The 21,136-nt window shown below is 41.3% G+C and overlaps 2 protein-coding genes across 2 annotated transcripts; both read right to left on the reverse strand.

The window, feature by feature from the left end:
• Window positions 1-3,598: 3,598 nt before the first annotated feature.
• On the reverse strand, window positions 3,599-7,743 carry fgf19 (fibroblast growth factor 19). Its single transcript, XM_071402071.1, has 3 exons — window positions 7,460-7,743; window positions 6,548-6,651; window positions 3,599-6,110 (listed from the first exon to the last, which is right to left on the reverse strand). The coding sequence occupies exons 1-3, from the start codon at window positions 7,668-7,670 to the stop codon at window positions 5,790-5,792; spliced, it is 636 nt and encodes a 211-aa protein (XP_071258172.1). The 5' UTR covers window positions 7,671-7,743; the 3' UTR covers window positions 3,599-5,789.
• A 5,157-nt stretch (window positions 7,744-12,900) lies between these two features.
• LOC139576243 (fibroblast growth factor 4B-like) lies at window positions 12,901-20,328 on the reverse strand. Its single transcript, XM_071402070.1, has 3 exons — window positions 19,717-20,328; window positions 17,144-17,247; window positions 12,901-16,460 (listed from the first exon to the last, which is right to left on the reverse strand). The coding sequence occupies exons 1-3, from the start codon at window positions 20,009-20,011 to the stop codon at window positions 16,284-16,286; spliced, it is 576 nt and encodes a 191-aa protein (XP_071258171.1). The 5' UTR covers window positions 20,012-20,328; the 3' UTR covers window positions 12,901-16,283.
• Window positions 20,329-21,136: the final 808 nt, after the last annotated feature.

Genomic DNA, 21,136 nt, shown 5'->3' on the forward strand with positions numbered 1-21,136 from the left:
CTAAGTTGGAGTTTGTTGGAGCCAAGGTTACAGTTAAAATCAGTAAAGAGATGCTAGAGTTGAAAATAAACATTACATTTCGAGCTATATTGTCACATCTCGCAATGAACATGACGACTAACACCATGAACATTGCCACTGAATTAACAGCCAGTGGATGTATCTCAATGACTATAGTGCTCTAGCAGCACCCAGTGCAAGCAGTGGTGTAAAGTAATTAAGTAAAAATACTTTAGAGTACTACTTAAGTAGTGTTTTGGGGAATCTGTACTTTACTTTACTATTTAGATTTATTTTGGTCAACTTTTACTTCACTACATTCCTAAAGATAATTATGTACTTTTTACTCCATACATTTTCCCTGACACCCAAAAGTAGTCGTTACATTTTGACAGGAAAATGGTCCAAATCACACACTTATCAAGGACACATCCCTGGTCATCCCTACTGCCTCTGATGTGGCAGATTCATTAAACACACATGCTTATTTTGTAAATGATGTCTGTGTGTTGGAGTGTGCCCCTGGCTATCCGTCAATAAAAAAATACAATAAAATTGTGCCGTCTGATTTATACTTTTACTTTTGATACTTAAGTACATTTGAGCAATTCCATTTACTTTTGATGCTTAAGTATATTTAAAACCAAATACTTTTAGGCTTTTACTCAGGTAGTATTTTACTGGGTGACTTTCACTTTTACTTGAGTCATTTTCTATTAAGGTATCTTTACTTTTACTCAAGTATGACAATTTAGTACTTTTTCCACCACTGAGTGCAAGGGAAGTCCACATTTTCTTTACCCTAAAAAGGCCTACCAGGAGATGAAAGCGGCTTGAAAATATAGAAAACAAACAAACATTTTTGCTTATATGAATGACAAAACATTTTTCTTTAAATAACAGGATTAGCATTCGCTGAATTTCTGTCCATGCATGGGTAGGCCTATCAGTTATTATACTGGCCTAGTACTTTCCCTATGGCGGTATATTTAATGTGTTATATCTTTAGTAGACTAGTGCCCCAACCCTACCTTCAGGCTATGCGCAAACCCTACACCCCAACCCGAGCACTCCGTTCTGCCACTTATGGTCTCTTGGCTGTGGCAGGGCTTGAAAACTATTACGAGCTACAAAGGGAAACCCAGCCGCGAGCTGCCCAGTGACACTAGCCTACCAGATGGGCTAAATGCCTTTTATGCTCGCTTCAAGGCAAGCAACACTGAAGCATGCATGAGAACATCAGCTGTTCCAGACGACTGTGTGATCACGCTGTCCGTTGCCGATGTGAGCAAGACCTTTAAACAGGTCAACATTCACAAGGCTGCAGGGCCAGACGGATTACCAGGATGTGTACTCAGAGCATGCGCGGACCAACTGGCAAGTGTCTTCACTAACATTTTCAACCTCTCCCTGACTGAGTCTGTAATACCTACATGTTTCAAGCAGACCAGCTACCTTGGCGTTCCCTGTGCCCAAGAACGCCAAGGTAACCTGCCTAAATGACTACCGCTCCGTAGCACTCATGTTGGTAGCCATGAAGTGCTTTGAAAGGCTGTTCATGGCTCACATAAACACCATCATCCTGGAAACCCTAGACCCACTCCAATTTACATACCGCCCCAACAAATTCACACATGACACAATCTCAATTACACTCCACACTGCCCTTTCCCACCTGGACAAAAGGAACACCTATGTGAAAATGCTGTTCATCGACTACAGCTCAGCGTTCAACACCATAGTGCCCACAAAGCTCATCACTAAGCTAAGGACCCTGGGACTAAACACCACCCTCTGCAACTGGATACTGGACTTCCTGATGGGCCGCCCCCAGGTGGTAAGGGTAGGCAACAACATCTGCCACGTAGATCCTCAACACAGGGGCCCCTCAGGGGTGCCTGCTCAGTCCCCTCCTGTACACCCTGTTTACTCATGACTGCATGGCCAGGCACAACTCCAACACCATCATTAAGTTTGCCGATGATACAACATTGGTAGGCCAGATCACCGACAACAACGAGACAGCCTATAGGGAAGAGGTCAGAGACCTGGCCGTGTGGTGCCAGGACAACAACCTCTCCCTCAACGTGATCAAGACATAAGGAGCTGATCGTGGACTACAGGACAAGGAGGGCCGAACACGCCCCCATTCACATCGATGGGGCTGTAGTGGAGCGGGTCGAGAGCTTCAAGTTCCTTGGTGTCCACATCATCAACAAACTACCATGGTCCATTCCCCCTCAGGAGACTGAAAAGATTTGGCATGGGTCCTCAGATCCTCAAAAAGTTATACTGCTGCACCATCGAGAGCATCCTGACTGGTTACATCACCGCCTGGTATGGCAATTGCTCGGCATCTGAACATAAGGCGCTACAGAGGGCTGTGCATATGGCCCAGTACATCACTGGGGCCAAGCTTCCTGCTATCCAGGACCTCGACTAGGCAGTGTCAAAGGAAGGTCCCAAAAATTGTCAAAGACTCCTGTTACCCAAGTCATAAACTGTTCTCCCTGCTACTGCACGGCAAGCGGTACTGGAGCGCCAAGTCTAGGTCCAAGAGGCTCCTTAACAGCTTCTACCCCCAAGCCATAAGACTGCTGAACAATTAATCAAATGGCCACCCGGACTATTTGCATTGACCCCCCCCCCCCCACTGCTGCTACTCGCTGTTTATTATCTATGCATAGTCACTTTACCCCTGCCTACATGTACAAATTACCTGACCTAACCTGTGAGGTAATTGACTCAGTACCGGTACCCCCTGTGTATAGCCTCGTTATTGTTATTTTATTGTTACTTTTTTAACTTTAGTTTATTTAGTAAATATTTCCTGAACTCTGTTTTCTTAAACTGCATTGTTGGTTAAGGGCTTGTAAGTAAGCATTTCAAGGTAAGGTCTACCGAGTGGGGCAGCGGTCTAAAGCACTGCATCTCCGTGCAAGAGGCGTCCCTACACACCTTGGTTCGATTCCAGGCTGTATCACAACAGGCCGTGATTGGGAGTCCCATAGGGCGGCGCACAATTGGCCCAGCGTCGTCCGGGTTAGGGTTTGGCCGGGGTAGGCTGTCATTTTAACTAAGAATTTTTTCTTTATTTGACTTGCCTAGTTAAATAAAGGTTGAATAAAATTAAAATACACTTGTTGTATTCAGCGCATGTGACATATAACTTTTTGTTTTGATTTGATTTACAGGGTAAGGAAACCAATGTTTGACTTTGCTGATAGCTATTGTATAGAGGAAAAATGTACTTACTAGATTGTGATATGTGGTTGTCCCACCTATCTATCTTAAGATGAATGCACTAACTGTAAGACACTCTGGAAAAGAGTGTCTGCTAAATTACTAAAATGTAAAATGCACAAACAAGCCCATGTGACAACTCATATTGGAAATAATCATAAAAAAATACTATCACAGATTACATCTGTGATACTGTTGTATGAATGATAGTCGTTTCAGTATACAATAAGCCCAAACACTGAATCATCAAAGCTACTCTGGACAAACTCAAGAGCGTGCAAGAGGAATGGATGATAATGATGTTTGTTAGAGTTCCAAAACTGATAAAGAACTGTGCGACTTCGAAAATGTTCAATGTGCTAGAATTTACTACATTGTGTGCCAATAATAAACACCTTCTTTTGCATGTGTTAGTCTTGTTGAACCAAAAACTGCTGTGAGAAACGAATCATCAATATGGCTTTCTAGATCTGATGACTGATTGAATGATCAAAATGCATTCCAATAACACGGGGTGCCAACAATGAGGTGACACCAATTACACATTTGGACAAATTATTTCACATGGTGTCTTTAGTACATTTGAAAATGTAAATGCAAACACATATGAGTTAAAATGAAGGCCTAATTATTTTTTTAAAAAGCTGTACAAATACATAAGTATTTACAAATACAATTGAAGTCGGAAGTTTACATACACCTCAGCCAAATACATTTAAATTCCTTTAAATCCTAGTAAAAAGTCCCTGTCTTAGGTCAGTTAGGATCACCACTTTATTTTAAGAATGTAAAATGTCAGAATAATAGTAGAAAGAATGATTTATTTCAGCTTCTATTTCTTTCATCACATTCCCAGTGGGTCAGAAGTTTACATACACTCAATTAGTATTTGGTAGCTTTGCCTTTAAATTGTTTAACTTGGGTCAAACGTTTTGGGTAGCCTTCCACAAGCTTCCCACAATAGGTTGGGTGAATTTTGGCCCATTCCTCCTGACAGAGCTGATGTAACTGAATCAGGTTTTTAGGCCTCCTTGCTCTTACGCGCTTTTTCAGTTCTGCCCACAAATTTTCTATAGGATTGAGGTCAGGGCTTTGTGATGGCCACTCCAATACATTGACTGTGTTGTCCTTTAGCAATTTTGCCACAACTTTGGAAGTATGCTTGGGGTCAATGTCCATTTGGAAGACCCATTTGCGACCAAGCTTTAACTTCCTGACTGATGTCTTGAGATGTTGCTTCAATATATCCACATCATTTCCCTACCTTATGATGCCATCTATTTTGTGCACCAGTCCCTCCTGCAGCAAAGCACCCCCACAACATGATGCTGCCACCCACGTGCTTCATGGTTGGGATGGTGTTCTTCGGCTTGCAAGACTCCCCCTTTTTCCTCCAAACATAACTATGGTCATTATGGCCAAACAGTTCTATTTTTGTTTCATCAGACCAGAGGACATTTCTCCAAAAACGACGATCTTTGCCCCCATGTGCAGTTGCAAACCATAGTCTGGCTTTTTTTATGGCGGTTTTGGAGAAGTGGCTTCTCCCTTGCTGAGCGGCCTTTCAGGTTATGTCGATATAGGACTCGTTTACTGTGGATATAGATACTTTTGTACCTGTTTCCTCCAGCATCTTCACAAGGTCCTTTACTGTTGTTCTGGGATTGATTTGCACTTTTCAAACCAAAGTATGTTCATCTCTAGGAGACAGAACGCGTCTCCTTCCTGATTGGTATGACGGCTGCGTGGTCCCATGGTGTTTATACTTGCATACTATTGTTTGTACAAACGAATGTGGTACCTTCAGGCGTTTGGAAATTGCTCCCAACGATGAACCAGACTTGTGGAGGTCTACAATTTTTTTTCTGAGGTCTTGGCTGATTTCTTTTGATTTTCCCATGATGTCAAGCAAGAGGCACTGAGTTTGAAGGTAGGCCTTGAAATACATCCACAGGTACACCTCCAATTGGCTGAAACTATGTAAATTATCCTATCAGAAGCTTCTAAAGCCATGACATAGTTGTCTGGAATTTTCCAAGCTGTTTAAAGGTACAGTCAACTTAGTGTATGTACACTTCTGACCCACTGTTATTGTGATAGTGAATTATAAGTGAAATTATATTTCTGTAAACAATTGTTGGAAAAATTACTTGTGTCATGCACAAAGTAGATATCCTAACCGACTTGCCAAAACTATAGTTTGTTAACAAGAAATTTGTGGAGTGGTTGAAAAACTAGTTTTAATGACTCCAACATAAGTGTATGTAAACTTCCGAAAAAATGTAGACAAAGTGCATACAGAGCCCCATATTAGTTTTTCAAAATACATGGATCAAGTATTTTCATTAAATAATATGGCTAAAAGTAAAGTTTTTAAAAATTATAATGAAATAAATACTACAATTGATTTCAATCCGGTTCTTCTTGGGCCTGTATGTTTGGAGTGGTGTATAATGTCATGTGCCAAAAACAAATTTTGAGTTTGGAGACACCTTGTAGATGTAGAAGCTTCTTAGTATAGATTGCATGTTAGCACCATCAGTTGCTCATCTCTTATTGAAACTTGGGCTTTGGATCGAGATCTGGGAAAGTTTCCCAAAGGCATCCATAGTGTCTATGTCCAGGCCTGACTGAGGGCCTTGCTCAGGGTGGGCTGACAACTCCAAATCTGTTGTTATATCCAGGGGCAGGGTGCTCACCCTTGGTAGAAACTGGGACAGTGCAGGAATGCCTCTGTCTCGCCCCTGGAGCCTCTGCCGGCTGCCACCCAGGCTCACCAGGGTCCCATGCTTGTCAGAGACATAAATATTGTAGCCGTCTGGGAGGATGTTTTCCTTGAAGGAGCAGTCATCTTTCATATAGGTTTTCTGTGGGAAGATGAGGGAGAAAATAAGGTTTTGTGAATATGGAGTGACACACATAGGCTATTTGTCAGAACCTCTTCATCAAAGTGTGTCCTCCTGACTGACTCCTGCCAGGAGTTCTTCGAGAGCTATTTGCATAGGGTACACAGAGTCAGTAGAGGCCAAGGTTGTTGTTCCTGTTCCTTTCCAATGAGGTTTTAACTATACCCTACCAGTGGACAAAGGTTGCTGCAGGGACATATAACCTATAGTAAACCATATATTTCTCAGTATTTGACAAATGTATTTTAAATCTGGTATGGAAATGTAATGTAACATTTTATGCAACTCCAAACTGTGAATTGCTGTTATTCACAAATCGGAGCTGCATCTGAAATTGTTCAATCAATGTGAACGTTAAATAAATGTTACAATCAAAAGGCAAATGTGAGTGCTCTTACCGATGCATACAGTCTTCCATTCCCTTCCATGCAGAGATACTGCGAGGCTGCTACTCCTTTGATTGCGACACAGCCCGTGTCTACAGGTCGGATTTCCACCAAACCTGTATCAACACAACAGGTCATTCAGTTGACTTTTTACAATTTATTTTGATGAAATATTTCAAAATAATAATAAAACAGTGACAGAAATACATAAAGTCATACCAATAGACAACCACAACACGTGATAAGACAAAACATAAAACACAGGTTTATATTGTGCCTAATCAGAATAATATCTCAAATTTGGGATGAAATGGGAAAAGTTCAGTATTTGGACATGAGCTGACTCCTCTCCTTATTTTGGATGTTATGAAGGAGATGGCGGAGAACCAGGTGGATATTGTGGTGGCTTTAGCTCTGTTGATTCTAGCGGTGGATCCCTCCAGGAGATAACAAGTTGTAGATCCACAGAGTGTTCAAGTGAGCCTCCTGATCAAACCATGCTTTCAAAATTGCCTTTTTTTGCTGCAGTAAGCGCAGTTATAAGTGGATATTAATTTTTGGAGTTTAGACAGGTTTACACAATTTCTAAATTCATTTAATATTAGGCATATCTCTGATGTATGTAAGTATAGTGAACAACCTAATAGAGTTACCATTTTATAATCCACAAATGTCTAATTCATACTGACACGTTTTCAAATTACTTTCTCAAAGGATGCCAATACGATGCTCAACCAAATGTTCACCACCTCTTTCATCAAAACAACCTATCCAGAATATGAGTTCTGGTTATGCAGTCTCCAATAAATATTGGGAATGACCTTGCCAGTGATATTCAAAGATGGCAAAGTTAATAGGGTCTCTATGTCTCAACAAAATACTACTTTTTCATCGCTGCTCTATTTATAGTGGTAGCCTACTTACTGTAAGAGCTCTGCTCAGGAGATCCGTGCACCTTGCCATTCTCGTTGATTAGCAAGTGCAATCCGTGTTTGGCCGCATACAGATGTCTGAGCCGGACCGTCTGTCCCCATCCGTTGGCTATATGAGGCCCCGAGTCTGGCAGTGGCAGACAAAAAACCCCAACAGCAAAAAACACGCTGACCATGCATACTGCAGTAACTGCAAGTGTCATTTTTCTCTTGACTATATCAAATTCTATTTTCTGATGCTTTTTCTCTGTCTGTTATCCCAGGCCGTCTCCCTTCTTTGTATCTGTCGTTATTTTCTAGTAAGACAACGTCCCAGCCTTTTTAAATGTGCTGCTTATCAGTACGATCGATAACCCTTTTCCCAAAGCCAATTCTGGGAACAACATGACACACTTTCTCAACATCCAACAAAATCATAGGTGACTGGTGGCCCACGCCACGACCAAGGATTTATAAGAGCAGTTAGCCCTTTAAGTTATCAACGTCAAAACATTGATGATCATAGAGTATTAGAATTAATTGATCATAATGATCTTCCATTTGATTACTATGATTTATTTGATTCCATTTGATTTATATCCCTGTGTAATTCATCTTGAGAAGTTAAAGTGAATTCTAGGCTACTGGATTAAAGTATAGCCATCCACTCGTCGTTATAATATAGCAACAACCGTATTAAATTAGGCTATACTAATAAAATCCGGTTTGCCATTGCTCAATCAGGGGGAGCGTTCCATTATTTCACTAAATGCGAAGGGTACAAGTCATGTGTAATTCAAACCAGCTCTGGCACAGGAGAATATCTGTCTTTGTTGGACTTGGTCAACTAGCACACATAACAGATTTACCCCTCTGTTATCTGATTTTGACCGAGGGTTTCCGATGGTTAGTGTGCACTCGTGGTCAATTGACGAACTCCTCAGTGGACTGTGAAATGGAGGCTACATAGAAGTTAAACAGTAATTTAGAGCAAATATTCTCATTCATGAAAATGCAGCCGAGGACCTACATTTCAAAGCGCAGTATGCCAGATCAGGTAGTATTAAACTGTGTGGACGGTCGAGACAACATCTCTCGGTGAGTAGTTTATTCCAGTAGGCCAATATTTGTCAAAATACATGTTTTGAATTTTTCATCAAACTGAAGTCTAACTTTATTCATAACATTATGATTTGACCGACTAAACGGGAGACTACTTGAAGATTACTGACTAACCACTACAGACCGTGCTCTGCCTAAAATAAATAGACTAATTCTGTAAACCAGATTATTTTTCACTCAGTGGTCCATGTCATGATACTCACTAGGTGGCGCACAATACCACATTATCAATTTTAAATTCAAAAGCGTCTTCGTGAGCGTTGTGGGCTTGATGGAGTCTTACCTTGACACATGCAATTGGTTGGTGAAGTTCGCACTAATGACGTCTTCAAAGATTACAAGTATGTTGGATAGAAAAGGCTTTGCTTTTGCGCACTTTTACGCGTTGAATTGGGTGCACTGCGCAGTTGCCTTCGTTATTTGCACGGAGGCTAGCTGTCTTCTCGTCTGTTCAGGGCGATAGATGTTGATGGTGAGTAGGGGAGCATAGGCTGGTTAACGAGATGAGATGGGAGCCTTAACTCTTTTACAGCTACATTTAATTGTAGGCATACCGAAAAGGAAAAGTCATATTGCCATGCTGATGTTGTCTTTTACTTCAGATCAGTATGCCTTATAAGTCAGTATCATGCCCATAGTCTCACACAGGCTCCTGTCCTCTGATGATCGAATGGCGACAAAAACGTTGTGTTTACTGGTTGGTAGACCTCGCGAATTGTTTGCTCCAGACCTCTTAGTAAGAGTCAGTTGGCGTGCCTCGACCAATGGCCTCAGCAACAGTGAATTGAAGGCCTGCACTGCAATCCTGTGCTGTGACCTGATGGTGACATTTGAGAGAACGCCTTCATGCTTTGGATGAGTGAGTAATGTTCATTGCACTGCTTGAGTCACAGTTTAAACTAGGCTCTCTTGCCCGGCCGAACTGTCTGGTGAAAGACTTTAGAAAAATGATGTCATGCTGAAATGAATCCATGGCTTTTGTGTGACGCGCAGTGCAGAGGATGTGACATTCATAGGCCTACTGATGTACAGCACTATTGACCTATGTGGTCATCCTGATGTCCCATCAAATGAGAGTTGTTTCCTCTGCTAATGCACTCACTGGCAGGCAACTTCCATCCGTTATTATACATATATTGCAGTTTTATTGTAACATAGGGTAACATAGGGTAACGTGGCGTTGGTCCTGTTGCCCAAGATTTATTGAGGCCACTCCTCTTGGGGCTCATTCAAAAATACTGTCTTACAAATATAAATAATCTGAGAGAAAAGAGTAGAGCATTTAAAGGATACCATCGTCCCTCCATAAACTGCAGATGGATTTTGTGCATAGGATGCACAGCTATTGTAGTGCATTGGGAAAACTGCAAAACAAGTTGACACACACAGAGTGATGTCATTGGCTGCATAATATGCATGTGTTAGTTTGAGTCATGTTCTAGTTCCAAGGAAGTAGGCTTAACCATCATCTAAAGCTCCAAGGAAATTTGTTTGTGCATGAAATAAGGGAAGCGGTCCGTGGCCTCCACTGTTCCTGCTGAAATGGTGACCATCGGCCCCATGATTAAAGGTCCATGTCATTTCCTAAATGCCCCAGGACAGAAAGCATTACACCGCATGGAAGTGAAAGAGGGGGGAGTCTTTTCAGCACCTTTTGAAGTACTTTGTCTTTATAGGCAAACATCTGGAGGATCTCAAACAGACAGCCCCCTCTCCCTCTCTTTCTCTCTCTCTTTCTCTCATACATATTTTAAGCACACATTTTAAGATTCTGGTAGGATGTATGCATTTGTACCTAGTTGGTGTTTTGCATTCTGACCCAAAGCCTGTTTGGTTGTTTTATCTCTGTAATGTTTTGAGCTTTATCATCAGGTGGAATACTGTGGGACTGTTAATCTTAGCCGATATCCTAGCCGACCTCAGGATCAACAGTAAATACATCCGATTCCTATCAGGTCGAAACACACACCACCCATAAGGTTTGCACCGCAGTGACGAGCGCGGGATGCGGCTCGAACACGTACCTCAATCCAATGATCCCATTATCCGAAATGACAAATCAAGAAGATTGAAATACTGCTCGTTTTTAATGAATCTGCATTCCCCCCCCCCCCCCGTCCTCGCGCTAGTAAATGCTAGAGCTAGCCTAGCATGTGGACGAAAAAGGCAGTTTAATAAAAAAATAAGCAATATTTTAATCTTCTTGATTTGCCATTTTGGATAATGGGATCATTATGAGTACAGTAACATCTTCCATCCCTGGATTGAGGTGCGTTTTGGAGCCATATCCCGCGCTCGTCACTGCGGTGCAAACATTATGGCTGGAATGCATTTCGACTTGAAGAAAGATACTGAACGTAAAGGCAAGTTTTGGCTAATTCAATCCATAGACTTAGCCATTTAGAACAAAAATATACACATGTCCATTACTCGGTGTCGCAGTACATTCAAGTGAGACACTATCAAGGTTTTACTGTGTTACACTGAAACAGTATGTGATATAATAATACGTCTCTGAAATGGGCAGCAGCGTGACACACCCTGGCTCTGATGCCCTCCTATGTGCCGAGTTCTGCCAACCACACTCGGTCTGCCAAAGATATGCCGCCTATTATCATGGCTGAATGAAGCTAAACCCAGGCTTACGCTGAGGAGCCAGTCACCTGATAGTACACCAGGTGTTTATTAACACAAACGGTTGTTTGCATGTGGTTTAGACCAGGTGTGGCTATTTGAATTTCCTTGCGTCTGGCTGGTGTGCTTCAGCGCCTCGCTGTTATATTTTGCCAATTAACAGTGTCATAGTGCCATAGATCAAAAACTCCACTCATTGATGTCTTGAGAGAAGTTAGTACATCCGAAGCATCTATATTGTGGTTGACTAGCAGGGAATAATGCAACCGTAGACAAATTAAAACGACCACCAGAAACATTTCCATTACATCCTCTCTGCCGCTGCGTTTATGAGGGATAGATAGCCCCACACAATCTCATTTTGTTTTGACAGTAGAGAACAATTGAGCCCCGTCCCGCTTCATCCATCTCCTCTCATTGCCCCCTTTCCCCCCCAGAGATGATCCAGTCTCACTGGTGTTAAAGACTCAGGCTTCGCTTGTGTTTGCCGGCTGGATAAAGCAGCAAAACCCTATAAGCTGGGGCTTAGGAGGCGCGATACCCATGGAATCCAGGGACTCTGTGAGGGGGCCTAGATAACTAAGTGCTCAAGGTGCCCCTGCCAGTCAGCAACACGCCTGGCCCCATCCCACTGCAGCATGATGTTTTAATCATTCTTTACAACTGCTATCTACACGGATGGCTTTAGACACTGTTGATGATCTTGGAGTTAAAAAGACTGATTTGTGTGTATAATGTGTATGTTGGGGGTGCATGTGTGCAGTTGTCAGTCTTAAATAGCTTTTGACAGTGAAAAACAGTTTGTGGCGATTGTTTGTGCCTTTCACAATTCCGCAATTTCACTTTTTATTTCGCGTTTTTTTTTGCTAAATACATTTTTAGTTTGACTATTTATTTAACAAAGACTTTGATACTCTACCTCACATCACATGCCTTGTGTCAGTTCCCCAGTGCGGAACCCCTCGTATTCACTGAACTCTGTTAGGGCAGTGGGACAAAATCACATTGGAAATGTAGAATGGCTGCCTTCATCGTTACATAGCACCATCGGACAACCATGCAATTACCCATCTCTGTTATTGAACGAATCGTTGCAAGTTTCCCTGGCTGTCTCGGTGAAGAAAGACATGTTGGCCCATGGGTTGATGGATGTTTATTTGGTTGACAGACAATAGAGTCAAGGCAGATAGATGGTGTGTAGCCACTATTTTTAGGGATTGTTTACAATCCTTAAACATTGAAGCCTCAGTTTACTGGAGCAGAAAGCTGTCATTCTTTCAGGCAAAGACAAGGCTCCATTTAGCTCGAGCTACCCAGTGGACAGAAATACATGTGTATTGAGTGGCCACACCTGTCTCGCTCTTCCAAGGCTATTTTTCTTTGAGGCATTTATCAAAATGGACAGTTCAACAAAGAAATAACTTGGAATTGACGTAACTTGCTTTCCTCTCCTCAGTTTGACAAATGTATTTCTGGTTTCGCCATTGAATAATGTGTATTGTAGTGCGGTAGATAAAATAGAATTTGATGTAACTTTAATTTGGAATTCTGTGCGTTAGAGCCACTGGAATTCTGAACTCCTATGTTATCACACTTCTTTCCAAAACCGTTCAGTCAAATTATTGCACAATTGATGTTGTCAGAAACAAGTAATAGTCTGTGAAGACTTTTTCCAACAAGGGTTCAGACAGGAAGGAGTCATTTTACAACATTGGGAGTTTTATTAACTTCAAATTTAAGTTAGGCATTAGTCATGTGCACAGCACATACGTCAAGATATTTAACAAGACCTGTATAAAACTACAGATAATAAAGACGATGAGTAAGAAGACCACAGGACTCAAAGCACTTGTTACTTGAGACCCAAGAGCCCTCCAATGGATGCAGAAACAGCACAGCAGTGGAAGAAATAAGCGCCCAGAGGAGACAATAGATAATGAACAATTTAACACGGAAACATGCTCATTATTCTGCATTTGAAGTTCTTGTCTCTGTGCCGTCTCATCGGATCGATTCAGGGATAGATTTAAATGTCTGAACAATTGTTCAAACTCTCATGTCTACACGGCGCACTTCTCAGATCATTGTGTTTGTGTTGCTTGTACACTTGTGTTGTGTTGCTTGTACACTTGCTGTATAAGCAAATGAGGTGACTCTACTGGGGTTGGAACCAGGTCAATGGGAGAGGTCACAGAATATTTGCCATTGACTTCTCAGTGTTTTTGTAAACATTATGGTGAGCCATGCAAAACAGTCTGTTGGGGAACGGTTGGCACAGCTGTGGCAAAGGAAAATAGTTATGGGATTGGCAGTGCAGCCTGAGGTCTCGGGTGACTAAATAATATTACCAACAGGTGTTCTGAGCATCCAGGTCATATGTGACAATATTAAGTTAGGTACAGCATTGGAGAGCTCTCTGACCAGTCGGTCTAAGGAGCTGGATGGTATGCAAGAGCATCATAGTCTTGACTCATTTTGGCTGCCATGTGCTTGTGTCTTTTTGAAGGGCAAGACGGGATCCAGGTTAGGATTGTTTTACGGGAGACCTAGACTTCTACAGCAGGTGTTTGGAAATGGACACCGAGAGTTCACCAACAACACCCTGAGATATTTGCTGGAGCCTCGGCCATTCTATTTTTTACTACTACCCAGTGAGATGCATTTAGAAAAGATATTTGCTGTGTCAAAAGTTACGCCTCTTTAGATTTCTCAGGACTTGGACGCTATTGTTACTTTTGTTATATTGAATATAAAACAATGGGCCTTCGCTTCCAGTTTGAGTTGTCTAAAATCAGTACTGTACATTGTAAACTGCCATGGTATGTGGAATGTTGAACCTGAGATGGAACCCTCTCAGAAGAGAATGAACACCATCGTACAATCTAGAACTATTCTAATAGTCCCAGTCGGTACTAGATAGAACGTTGCAGCCCTGCCCGCTTGTGGGGAAAACAACCAGTGGTTACATAGGTTGCCCTATTGGCTCAGAGTAAAAACGTTACCTTTTTCAAATGCAGTTTTCTTGTTGTCTGCTTGTTTTAGTCAATAACAAAACAACATTTACGAGAAGTATAACATGCCTAAAGATAACTTTTCAACATTGCCAGCTTCCTAGTGTCCTCACTACTTTAAAAAAAAACATAACATTGTAGGTCTTGCCTTATGCCCCTTTTCATGACAGTGCTAGCAGCCACGCGAGTGAGTGGTAGCTAGCTAACATTAGCCAAGACCAACAACACAAACAAACGGACTATACAGCTACAAGTAATGAGTGGAGTTACAAACGGACTATATTAAACAAGTTAAATGTCTTAGCTGTGATTTAAATGTTTTCCACACACCTAGCTACGTGTAGCCTACTTGGACACCGGGTCCCCAGATTTCCCCCTCTCCCACGCCGAATAGCCTGAAGCCACAGCACAGGGCTCTTCTCGCAGGCTCTATTACCCTACGTGGGAGCATTGCGAACCGTAGGTCAGGATTTTTTGACCTGGTTACATTGAAGAACACAGCAGCTTTTCGTCATTGTAAAAAAACGACGACGAAGTTGCCTCTTTTACAATGGGGGTCAATAGGAAAGAATGTTGTTTTTCCCCAATTTGTGGCCGAGGGAATTCCTTATTACGTGAATGCCGACTGGGACTACAGACAGAGAGAGAGACACCCTCTGGCATGGGCCATCTCCTGGTCAATCCCCTTCATCGTTGAATGAATGTTCCCAAAGGAGGAATAACAGACTTTTTGAAGCAGCATCACTATGCTCCGCCAGTTACCAGGGGTTATATTTACAAAATATATAAAGAAAAATATAGGGTTACTGGTTAAGCATATAGTGCGGTCTAACAGCTGTCTGTAAATATTCCCACCATGATCATCCTTTCTAAAAGTAAATCACAGGGTAAAGATAGCTCAAACGTGACAAGGCGCAACTGGGACAAAATGGCTGCCTGAACTTCTGCCTATGGCATGGTGCTCCGAGAAGATCAGGGCTAATCTCAAACTGGTTCAACAGAATTACTTCAGGGCGAACTGTAGAAAAGTTTTGAGGGGGTTTGTTGATTATGTGAGGTAGAGGATAGATAACAAGGGCAATGGGAAGAAATGGGAGGCAATGCATGTCACCCCCCCCCCAAAAAAAAAAAAATGTATACCTTTTTGGTGTACACACTTGGGGAAAACAACCTGGGACAATCATTACATTATCTTGCCTTCTTTTTTTGCACTCAGGGAGGAGCTCTGATGCTGAACTTGTGATGATTTCAATTAAGCCTTTTGGGATCCATATATCCTCTATACAGCTGAGGACTTTGATTTTTTTACTTCCCGTCATAAAAGCTGAATGTTATATAGCCATGGCTATGGTTTCTGCTTTGTGTGTCAGCACACTGACCTTGCCTATAAACTCTCAAATTCCCTGCTTATACAATGTCAAGAAGATGCCTCTCTCTATCCAGAGTCTTATAGATCTGACAAAGATTGACTGCAGAAAAGTTCAAAGTTCAACCCCCTGGCAGAGCTAAAAACAGATTTGAGAGGATAGGACTTCAACGCGGCTCATTCTGTAACCAGTAGTAAGCTGATACTGTTTCAATTAGACTCCAATGCCTACAAAAGAGTCCTGCCATTGGACAATTGCTTCTAAAACCAATAATTTGACATCATTTCACTTGTTTGAACGTCGGTCTAAGACTTAAAAGTTAATTCCATAGAAGAAAAATAAGTCACACAAAAGTATCCTTTGCTCTGTCGCTGTAGAATATTTTGTCTATAAACAGTGCAAAGAAAACCATAATTCAACAAAGGAATCTTACTTACCCGAACACTTAATAGCAGCAGACTTCTGATAAATTAAAAAACATAAATAAATGTGTTGATTTCTGAAATTCCCCCTGAAGTGGGGACCAGTTTCCCCCCCAGATACAAAATTGTTATACATAATAAATAAACTGATATACAAACTTATACATAACATTTTAAACAGGATGATACACTTAGTCTTGCATAAAACTCCAGTTGAAAGTGCATCGTTTTGAGTCCCCCTCACCCCACCTTTATTGAGGTTAAGTCTATTTCTGAGTGACTCAGATTCTTGGCAAGAAATGCGTCACCGTCATGGCTGGTGACACTCGGTTTCCTCTTTTTGTTTTACCGGTCTTGCTTAGTCCAATGTACATCGTTGGGTATGCCACTGATTCGTAAGCGTTGTAATTATTTGCCAGGAGAGTTTCTTTGAATTTGCACTCGTTGTTGTAATGAACCTAAAACAGAAGATTAGAAAGATGTTTAATTATAGGTGTAGTATGAGCAGTATAATAGCATAGACAAGAGCTAGACGTGACCTACTTTGTGGAAATTGAAACTTGACAAAATATTGTATAATGTTTCTAACAGTTATATTCCATATATCCTTTAATGAATGACATGGGGGTAGGTTAGTCCATTTGACTGCTTGGTTTTGCCTTTGATATTGGTGCTTTTGTTTGGTAGGGATAACCGGGGCAGGTGATTTAAAACAGATTACGTAAGAGCCACAATCCAACTATTTATCTATCCCATCAAGAACATTCATGAATGTGCTGTGTTGTGGGTCTATAGGCAGTTTGTGTGGGTGGTCTTTTTGGCCAGTTTATCTTTACTCTGAGAAGGACAGTAAGGTGCATGTGGTGGCTGGCAATGCTAAGAATGGAATGCGCAGTCTGAATGATCTACTGCGCTACCGTTCCTGGGTTTATCCGGCCCACAATGAAAACACGGCCAGGCACTGGAAACATGCCATAGCCCAGCCCAACAATGTGACGCGGAAAGGAGCTGTCGGGAGTGCTGTGGTGTATGTAGCAGAGGAAGTGGTCGCTACAGCTCAAGTGGTAGCATGTCATCGAGTAGGCTACCGATAATAACATCTACCGGCGGAAATCCACCGTAAATCATCTCGTACACTCACAGATCCGTACAGCTTCCCTTTGCTGTTCATGGCCACGAATAGACCGCGTTGGACGCCAAAGATTGTCACGACTCCTCTCTCTACTGGAGATATCTCAAGGAGACCTGGAAAGAAGAAAACAAATAGTCTTGTATGTGGTTCACAAGCAACTAACTTCATATCACGTCGTCAGTTGATTTCACTCATGTCCGGAGATAGAAACCAACTTTTTCAAATTGTGCAAGCATGCGTCCTCCAAGAAAGAGGCTTGTAGTCACTGTCAATTTAGAAGCCTTTGTTAAGGCCTAAAGTGCAAGTGATTTATAAAACACCAAATATCAGTTGGTATGGTGTAATATATATATAATGGAATATTCACTATTAGCAATTGTGAATATTAAATATTCAATGAAATTCAACAATAAAGTACTGTTTTGCTATGTATTTACTCGCAGCATACTGTAAATTATAGTACGTTGTGGGGGAAATATTGTGGGAGGAGAGAGAATCGCTGGCTCTTTAACATATTTTAAGGCGTGCCTTGTAGTGGGTATATTTGTTGCATCCGACAGCGAAAGTCCTGTACCAATTTAAGGGATATGTGGTAGTAGTTCCCTGACAATTTAAATGTATATAGAGAACAGATCAGAGTGGTAGTGGGTCTTTAACCTTTTAATGGTTGAATATTTACCCAGGTCCGTTTGCCCTGTAATCGGCCAGTTTGGTAGACTTTGTTTCGGCCTCTAGAAGTGCAAGTGATAGAAAACACCAAGTATTCATTAATATGCTGTAATATGCAAATGCATGCAGCCAACTTGCTTGCTCTAATCCCTTGAAATTACAGTAAAATACTGTAGAAATCATTTTCTTACAGTTTGAATAGTCACTTTTAATGTCTTGCACTGTATTTCATTGCTCTGCCATCAACTTACCATGAATATCTCAGTATCGTATTGACGAGATATCTTGTTGTAATTACAATTATTTTGAAGATCAATGTATCCACAACTACAACAACATTTTCAGTAACGGTTACAGAAATGTTTACTTGCTATGGCTTTTTACTTGCTATCAACCTTGGTTGAATGCACTGACTGTAAGTTGTTATGGACAAGAGCAGAGCATTGTTATGAGCATGTTATGGACAAGAGCATTTAGTTCCCTGAAGGAACTAAATGTAAAAATGAAAACTTGCAAAGAACACTGGGTAATATGTCGCTGCATGGGTATTTCCAGTAATATACTGTAAAGTGTATTACAGTAATATTTTTGGTACCATAAAATGGATAACAGTAGCTGTACTGTAAAATAAATTACAGTAAACTACTGGCCAATTGCTGCCAGTAAATTACTGTACATTTTACAGGAAATGTTTGACAGTGCATTAACAAACATTGACACATCATTTGTTACAGATCAGGTCAATCAAGCACGCCTATGGACCTCTGATGCTGTTCTTGTGCCTTTTTGTTAAAAGTGTGCAAACTGAAGCATCATATGTCACTTTTGAGTCCAGAAGGATGTCTGACTCCCTTTTTTAAATGTGTTTTTATGGCGACTAGAACTGTTCAAACAGAATCTATGTAATGTATCTCGCTTGAATTGTATGTCATGTCTCAAAATAGGCCAAGGGAACACAAAACAACCTTTAAATTCACAGGCAGACCGTGTCGATATAGGCGATAGGGGCGTATTTGTCACATTATGTCGTTGAGAAGTTACAGGATCATATTTGCAATGACAACTGTTAGACAATTAAATGTTTGTTATTATTTGTGTCTGCAAATGTAATCGAATATGACTGTCTCGAGCGGACATTAATTTGACACGCAAGGCCAAGGGGTTAATTTACCGTAACATATGGGTTTATCTCCGTCCTAACTTTAGGACGTATTGGATCTTGGCTTGGTTCCTAGAAATCTCTGATTTCAAACACTGGTTTCAGAGTGGAAAGCACCCACACGTCATTTTTAGCCTCCAGATGTTCCAACGCATGCCCACCTTATTCGCTCCTTTGACACAAGACACTTAGGCCTATTTATTTAATAGGAGCATCGCTTTTTAGATGCTAGCATAGCACTGCATGTCACCGATGCCACAGACAACATATTTCATCAGCAGTGAAATAAGAATCACATTCTAATCCTGCAATCAAGTCCTATCTATTCCACTTTCAAATTAAACACATTGGTGAGGCATTTCAAACCGTGCCAAGAGACCCCTGCCCCGACACTGACCCTATCACATAATATGCCATATATTCATATCGCGATAATATGTTTATGAAGACACAATCTAGCAGTCACTTCAAATAAGTATAGGCTAATTGGAATACACAAGTGGCACATAAAAACGTGTGTTTTTATACATTATAGTTGATTGCATGAAATATGTTATGAAATATTGGATTTCATTTTATGAATAGCCTTGGCCTATTCTAATACCAATGGCTCGCACGGGAACGAGCTATAAGTGCATGGAATGACCAGGCAGGCCAGAGATCAGGTTGGGATTGACAGCACAAGAGGCATATGCAACTAATGCGAGAAGGCAGTCTAATGCGTGAAAAGTCGAAATAATCACGTTGAACTTACTGTAACGGTTTTCACTGTGCACTCCTGTTATTCTCCCATCGGGTGAAACTTGAATATGAAACCCAATTCCTACATTGCAATAAAGGCGTCGTAGCCGTTTAATGCCCATAAGATAGTCGCTGTCCCGGTTTATCTCTCTCTTCTCCCCAGGGATCCGAGCCAAGGACCGCGAGTAGAGTGTCTCCCAGTGTCGTTCCACTGTGCCATTCAGCCTGCCAGGGAAGGGGGCACAACGCTCCAAACTAGTCAACAGTCCCAAGACCAATATTGGTAAGAGGGCCGATTGAAAAGCCATCCTTGCCAACACTGCAGTAGCCTACAGTGTTTGTTGAGGGAGTTTAAGGGACTAAAAATATCACCCCAGTGCCGGCCTTTACGTTGAACTCCGAATAAGAAAAAACGAACGAATGAAAAAAAGCAACGAAAGACGCTCATTCCAAGACAAAGATGAGTTCCGGTTGGTGCGACATCTATTAGTTCTTGGTATGACTGTCCTCTCGGAGGTAACGTGTGTAGATTCGAGTCGAACTTGTATAAGTTGAGAAGTGTTGGCCGTCCTAGCAAGCGCGGCTCAGCCATGCCGCTTTTCCCTCGCCGACGATATTTATATCTGCTGCGAAATTACATCACGCACTACCTACTGCATCACGGGACAGTATTCTAAGCGACTTTAAACAGACGGATCCCTCATAATGTACATGCTGTGCCAAGGGAGGGGGGCGTTTAACAAATGTCAAAACTAGACTTGCCCAGATAACAAAACGACATTTGCCAGTGTTCACTCATATTGAAAAGAGCAAGACTGCGGGAAGTTGTCTATACAATGTCCTTATCTAATAGTGAAAATTAGAATAAAGACGTTGTAATAGGGTTTCATTGTGTAAAGCTTCTTTCATTATCGGACTGAAATGAAATAATTTATGTATGGGAGGATGTAAAATAGGAAATAGCTAAGTTTACTGACTGCGGTGTCAGACAGGAGACAGTTCTATAAATGAACAATAACAGGAAAAAACAAAAGTTGAATTCATCGAATTGAAAACACTAATTTAAGACTGGCAGAAAAAAATGACCCCGGTTCTTAAAGAGAACAATGGTGAGACTAAATAGAATATGAAAAGCATGATAAGGAGATGTTCCGACTGATAATCTGCGCAGTGAAAATAGTGGCACAGAAAAGCCATTCACGACTTCAGTTTTCTTTGCCTGCCTTGTGGAGGATATCGCGACAATGTGAGTCATTAGGCTATTGCTGGCTCTAGCGTTGCCATAGTTATAATAACACCAATAAAGTGTAGACTATAACATCGCTGATAATGATAAACAATTATTATTCAATTTACGAACACATTTGAGAATGTGGACAATGCAGAATGTTTGGTCACGTTTCATGTGGTCCATAAGCTTAGTGAATAATTTT

This window comes from Salvelinus alpinus, chromosome 5 (genome assembly GCF_045679555.1).
Source record: "Salvelinus alpinus chromosome 5, SLU_Salpinus.1, whole genome shotgun sequence".
Classification (NCBI taxonomy): domain Eukaryota; kingdom Metazoa; phylum Chordata; class Actinopteri; order Salmoniformes; family Salmonidae; genus Salvelinus; species Salvelinus alpinus.

Coding starts and splice junctions, on each gene's coding strand:
- fgf19 (XM_071402071.1), bottom strand. CDS start 7,670: ATGACACTTGCAGTTACTGCAGTATGCATGGTCAGCGTGTTTTTTGCT. Junction 6,652..7,459: donor TCCTGAGCAGAGCTCTTACA/GTAAGTAGGCTA, acceptor GTGTTGATACAG/GTTTGGTGGAAATCCGACCT. Junction 6,111..6,547: donor ATGGAAGACTGTATGCATCG/GTAAGAGCACTC, acceptor ATCTTCCCACAG/AAAACCTATATGAAAGATGA.
- LOC139576243 (XM_071402070.1), bottom strand. CDS start 20,011: ATGGCTTTTCAATCGGCCCTCTTACCAATATTGGTCTTGGGACTGTTG. Junction 17,248..19,716: donor GCACAGTGAAAACCGTTACA/GTAAGTTCAACG, acceptor TCTTCTTTCCAG/GTCTCCTTGAGATATCTCCA. Junction 16,461..17,143: donor AAGGGAAGCTGTACGGATCT/GTGAGTGTACGA, acceptor CTTCTGTTTTAG/GTTCATTACAACAACGAGTG.